The 6551-nt window shown below is 35.0% G+C and overlaps 1 protein-coding gene across 6 annotated transcripts in view; it reads right to left on the minus strand.

Annotated features, from left to right (window-relative positions):
- The window catches only part of LOC106875112 (secretory carrier-associated membrane protein 1), a 124950-nt gene that overhangs the window by 29019 nt on the left and 89380 nt on the right, over positions 1 to 6551 (minus strand). For all 6 annotated transcript variants that reach the window (XM_052975702.1, XM_052975703.1, XM_052975700.1 and 3 more), the window contains one exon: positions 4696 to 4794. In XM_052975702.1, the coding sequence (XP_052831662.1) occupies positions 4696 to 4794 (99 nt within the window). The remainder of the gene's footprint in view (positions 1 to 4695; positions 4795 to 6551) is intronic.

Raw genomic sequence — 6551 nt, forward strand, 5'->3', positions numbered from 1 at the left:
TATATACATATATATATATATACATATATATATATATACATATATATATATATACATATATATATATATATACATATATATATTATATATATATATAAAATTAGAAGACAGAAAAAGGAAAGTAATGAGAAGGCCAAAGTGGAATCAAATGCAAAATTCTTTGAGACAGTGTACGTCCAAATTTTACAAGGCCACTCATTTTCATTCTTACTTAAAGTTCAAATTAATCTATGAATCAAGTTGTGAGGTGACCCTACCCAATTGCAAAACAAGACACACTGTAAAAAATAAGTGAACATAACAAACACTGCATCAACACAAACAGAAGCAACAACAAAAGCGAAAAACAACAACAAAACTGCATGCTGAAAACAGTTTAGTCGTTATACACTGTGTGTGTGTGTGTGTGTGTGTGTGTGTGTGTGTGTGTGTGTGTGTGTGTACTAGGTATATATGTACCCATCTAGAGTATGTGTCAATATATATAAGGTGGTATCAGAAAGTTCCCAGACCAAATCTGAAAAAAAAAAAAAGCTGTGCTTTAGTAAATAATGTATTTCTAATCTAATTTCTGCTTGGTATCCATCCTCTTTGAAATAGACCCTCTGGGGACATAAACAGTAATCTCAACAAGTCTTCCATACCTCAAAAACACTGCAGAAACCCATTTCCTGAAGGCCACACTGAAGGCCCAGCAATTTTCTTTCAATGTCATCCACCATGTTGAAACAATACCCCTTCACCTTCAGTTTTGTTTTTGGAAACCTAGTGAAGTCACTGAGAGATAGGGTAAGAGAATATGGAGTGTGTGGCAAAACCATTTTGTTTTCAGACAAAAACTACATCTAGATAAAGGTGAGAGCAAGTGGTTTTCATGCTGCAACAACCAACTGTAATTGCACCATAGATTTGGGCATTTTTTATAGTGAATCTTCTGCTAAATACCTCAGTTAATCACACTACAGTTGGGAGAAACAAATTATTGGTGAAAGATACCTTTGACATTAAAAACACGATGAGCCTGGTTTTCATTGCATTGTGGATCTGTTTTGCTTTATTTGTTTTTACTCACTGCAAGTTCTTTATTGCTGTTTTGTCTTCAGATTTAACTATAAACCCAAATGTCATCATCTGTGATAATTCTAAAGATTAGGTATCACTATTAATATTTCCGTGAATCTTAAAGTACATGTGAAAACACAGCTACTTTTGAAGACTGTCTCATTTGTCAAACAGAGACCAAATTCAAACCAATGCAATACATGTTCAGATATTCTATATGATTCTCCAGACAGAATCGTAACAGATTCCAACCATTTGAGAGAACTGATGGATTGTTCTGCAAGGGAGAAGTTTACAATTCCTCCAATATTTCTGGTATTTTACTACAGATTTCTTGCCTTGAAAGCTCATCATCTTAAAGTGATACTCAACCAATCTATAACACTCAAAGAACACATGTCACAAATCTTACAAAATACTTCAAGGGTTTCAATAGCAGACTCACAGTGCTTCATTCAAAATCTGATGCAGGAAACCTGCTTGAATTTGTCATCATTGTAAAAATCACAGAATTGTTGTAACACAACATTACAAAACTATAAATAATAGTTGGACACAAGTAGATATGACAAAGCCTACTTTGAGATTGAACTCAGTAAGGTTGGCCACCAATAACTACCAATCACATTTATGTACAGGGAAGTAACTTTCTGATAACACCTTATATATATATATATGTAAAACAATGTGTACATATACATTTGTAGCCCTCTTTCTCTCTCTCTGAAATAAAATTCATATTTATTAGTTTTAGCATTTAAACCAGCCTATTTCATTGGTTCCTCAGTGCATGTTTAATGAAGATTTACATCAAAGTCCATCCGTCATACACTGAACATACTTTATCTAAAGCTTCTGTCTTAATGCTAGACTACACACCACCACCATGTCCACCCTGCTCAATCTTATACTTCTGGAACTTTATACAATGAGCCCTTTCTTCCCACTACAACAATGCACCACCCAGCACTCGGTGATAAAATCTCTGTATCAATAGTCTTAGACAAATAAAGCCTGGGCAGCTCTTCAACTGGGCAGCTCCTGTCCAACTGTCCAACCCATGCCAGCATGGAAAACAGAAGCTAGACGACGATGATGACATAAGATCCAAATGTCTGGAACTTACATCCAATGTTGGTTTCTATAGCACCAAGCTGATGAATGACAAATCTGCCCCAGAATCATAGATGCTTTCCTTATACACAGAATTTAAACTCAACACAGCCAGCTAATGAACTGTGCTGCAGTCAGTTAAATTACATTACGGCAAAATAGACTTCAATACATGCAATGTTGGTAATAATCTATAAATCATTACCCTGTCAGTCATCTCAACATACACATGTAAAGACCTAAAAAAGTCACCAGTATTTGATTTTCTCTTGAAGCTAATAGTTACCTTTTCCATCACTTCCCATGATGCATCTATTTGACCAGACAAGTGTAGTTGAGATGAGTTTTGAAAACTTTCCCGTTTCTATCTTTAAACCTAGATTCACTTCCCTGCCCATCAGTCTAAGTTAAGCTGTTATCACAATATTGCTGGAGCAATAATGATTTTACACAAAATGAAGCAAATATTTTTCACATACAGCAACGAGAGCAAGTCAAGAGACTTTCACATTTCATTATTTTATAACTTTCAATCTTTGTTAGAAGTGTTTAAAAACCATTTAATTTTTTTTTTATTTAAAAAAAAATTTTTTGTATCTCTCTTACATGTTTCTAATATTTCATCATTTTTGCTCTTTCTTATATTTCTTTAATGCTTGTAACTCAAGAATTAGTAGCCGAATTTTCCTCAAATCACAACCTATCATTTTAAATCAAAAAATCATACATACTAGTTGAAAGTCCAGATGAATCATAATATTTGCTGACTAAATATGTTAAAACAAAGACAGGAAAATTTAGTACATTTTTAATTCATGTTACATACGTTTCATTATAGTATAGGAAATACATTATGAATATTATTATTATCAATAATAATAATAATCCATTCATCTGGAAGCACAAAGCCTTAAATTTTGGGGGAAAGGACTAGTCAATTACATTGACCTGAGTGCTTGACAAGTACTTATTTTATCGACCCTAAAAGGATGAAAGGCAAAGTCAACCATAACAGAATTTGAACTCAGAACATTAAAACAAACAAAATGCCGCTAAGCATTTTGTCCTGCATGCTAACAACTCTGCCAGCTCATTTTACTATTATTATCAATAATAATAATAGTCCTTTCTACTATAGGCACAAGGCCTGAAATTTTGAGGGAGGGGGGGATAGTTGATTGCAATGACCCCAGTAATTAACTGGTACTTAATTAAGTGACTCCAAAAGGAAAACAAAAAGCGGAGGTAATAATATTTTGCAATCATTGTCTGAGGAGTTACAGTTAAGAGATCCTCTACATGTTCTCTACATCTATATTATTAATATATTTACATTCACAATATATTTCTTATGCTTTAATGAAATATATGTAAAATGAAATTAAAAATGTACCAAATTTTCCATTCTTTGTTTTTACAACATAAAAGAAAAAAAAAAAACTAGACAAAACTACCCAAAGGGAATGTTTCTACCAGTATATATATTAACTGTTGTTTTATAGATTTTTGTTGATTTTTGAAATAAATTCTAAAATCCAAGAAGAGAGGGAAAGAGAGAGAGCAAGAATGCGTGTGTGTGTAATTAAGCCAAATTCAATTTGGGGAATAAATTTGGCAGGGTGTGTGTGTTTCTGTATTGTTGGGTAGCAGAAGATAGGTAGCTTTTGAGCTCAAACAATCAAAACACAAATATACAACAACTGATACAAAATATAAGGTTAATAGGGCCTATCGTTAAGTCTAGGAAGAACAAAAACATTGATGGTGATAATATTGAAAATAATGAAAATGAAATAATGATTTCTTTATAACAATAAATAAATAAGAGTAATGTTAATAAATAATAATAATGACGATAATAATAACAACAGTTCATCACTGAATGAGCGAGGAAATAAATGAAAGTTCGAGATTACAAGATGGAGAAAGACAGAAAAGAAGTGATGATGGAAAGAAAAGTAAGAGAGAATGAGTTAGAAGGAAGAAAGACAAAGGAATTGGAAGGAAAAAAAGGTGAAGGAATTGGAGGGTTAAGGAGTTGGCAGGAAGAAAGGGGAAAAGAAACGAAGGGGGAAGCAGCTGAGAAGAAAGTGAAGGAATTGAAAGGTTGAAGGGCGAAAGAAATGGAAGGAAGAAGGGCAAAAGAATTGACAGGTGAAGGAATTGAAAGGTTAAGGAGCTGGAAAGAAAAAAGGGGTGAAGGAATTGGAAGGGGAAAAGGGTGAAGGAATTAAAGGGTTAAGGAGTTGGCAGGAAGAAAGGGGAAAAGAAACGAAGGGGGGAAGCAGCTGAGAGGATAAAAGGTGAAAGAACTGAAAGGAAGGAAGACAAAAGAATTAGGAGAGGGAAGGAATTGGAAGGGAGAAGAGTGAAGGAACTGAAAGGTGAAGGAATTGGATGGAAGAAGACGAGTGATGGAATCGGAAGGAAGAAGGGTGAAAAATGAATGAAATGAGAAAGGAAGAAGACTGATTAATATTTGGTAGAAGAATTAAAAAAGTAGAACAGAAGCATACTCACACTGTGAAACCTGGAATTCCCAAAGACATGATGACACATGTGCAAAATTGAAAGAAGAATACAAAGAAAAATATGAAGAAATTGAATGAGCTGTCACTCCTGAAAAAGAAAAGAAGAAAAACTTTAATATAAGGAAAAGACTAGAGTTTGGAATATAGGCAGAAGGTTGTAAATTTTAGAGGGCATGGGTTTGTTGGTTACATCAATCCCACAATACTTAGAGAGATCAACTTTTGAAGGATGAAGAACCACAACAGGGACTTGATCTTAGGTCAGCAGAAATATCGTAACGCATTAATTTCCAATGTTCTTATAACCGTTTAGATACAAGGCCAGCAAGTTTGAGGGGAGGGGTTAGTCGATATCAACAACCCCAGTATTTGACTGGTATTTTATTCTATCAACACTGGAGGGATAAAAGAAAGTTGACCTCAACAGGATTTGAACTGAAAATGTAAAGAGCCAAAACAAATGCCACAAGGCATTTTGTCCAACATTCTAATAATTCTACCAATCCAACTTTGAAGGATGTAATAGAGTCCCAACAGCTAATAACTGACCTGGGTAGGTTATTTCATGCTTCCCCAATTCTGGGCATGAAAAAACATTGCCAAAATTCATGGATGCTGTGTTGTTTCTTGATTTTGTGAGAATGTCTACATGTGTCAGACATATGGAATTCAAAAAGGTGCCAAAGGTTGTTGCTGGAAAGATGGTGGATAATTTTGTGGGTGTCTACGAAGTCAGTTGCTAGATGTCGGAGCTTTAATGTGTCCATGCCCAGGGAAGCAAGGCACTTTATCTTTCTAAAAGATAGAAAGCAAGCTTGATAAGACCTACAGAGATGAAGAACCGACACACACACAAACAACACAGTTATAAATGTTAAAAGCATTAGTTCCTTGGTTTTTCTAACCATTTCATTGAATCTATTTTCATCTTCTAAAGGATGGCTTTAGAATATTTCAATACTGCTGCAGGTTATGTGAGTGGTCCTTAAACATATTTTCCTGTTCTTGCATCCTTCTCTAACTTTGCTTTACATTTCCTTGTTTTACCTCAACATTGTGCACCCCACCCAATTGTGTGTGTGTGTGTGTGTGTGTGTGTGTGTGTGTGTGTGTGTGTGTGTGTGTATATGTCCCTCCTCTATTAGTGATCATGTCTAGAAAGCAAAAATGTCCTAAAACTTTTAGTACTCATTTTCTCTCTTTATAATAAATGTGGCACCTTGCACAGCACAGTACCAAACTGTATTCCAATATCCCTACTGGAAAGTCTAAGTGTATCAAAGAGACTAGTTACTTTTTATATTTGGAGTAAATATCTAAGAACATTATCTGGTTGTGTATTCCTTATTACATTTGGCTCCATGTTAGTTTTGGTTTGACTAAATGGTATTTTCATCTCATGAAAATACCATTTAGTCAAAACAGAAAGTGATGGCATCGAATGTCTTTAGAAAATCCTGCTGGCCCCTGATTCCATTATACAAAACTAGCCACTGAAAAGTATTTGTAGTTCAAGTGAACCATCTTAATTTCTAAGAAGAGCCTTTTGTACAACTGTGTTCCCAAACACCTCATAAATACTACAGCATTTAAACCAACCATCATCATCATCATCATCATCATCGTTTAACGTCCGCTTTCCATGCTAGCATGGGTTGGATGATTTGACTGAGGACTGGTGCAACCGGATGGCTACACCAGGCTCCAATCTAATTTGGCAGAGTTTCTACAGCTGGATGCCCTTCCTAACGCCAACCACTCAGAGAGTGTAGTGGGTGCTTTTACGTGTCACCAGCACGAAAACGGCCACGCTCGAAATGGTGTCTTTTATGTGCCACCCGCACA

The sequence above is a fragment of the Octopus bimaculoides genome, chromosome 22 (genome assembly GCF_001194135.2).
Source record: "Octopus bimaculoides isolate UCB-OBI-ISO-001 chromosome 22, ASM119413v2, whole genome shotgun sequence".
NCBI lineage: Eukaryota > Metazoa > Mollusca > Cephalopoda > Octopoda > Octopodidae > Octopus > Octopus bimaculoides.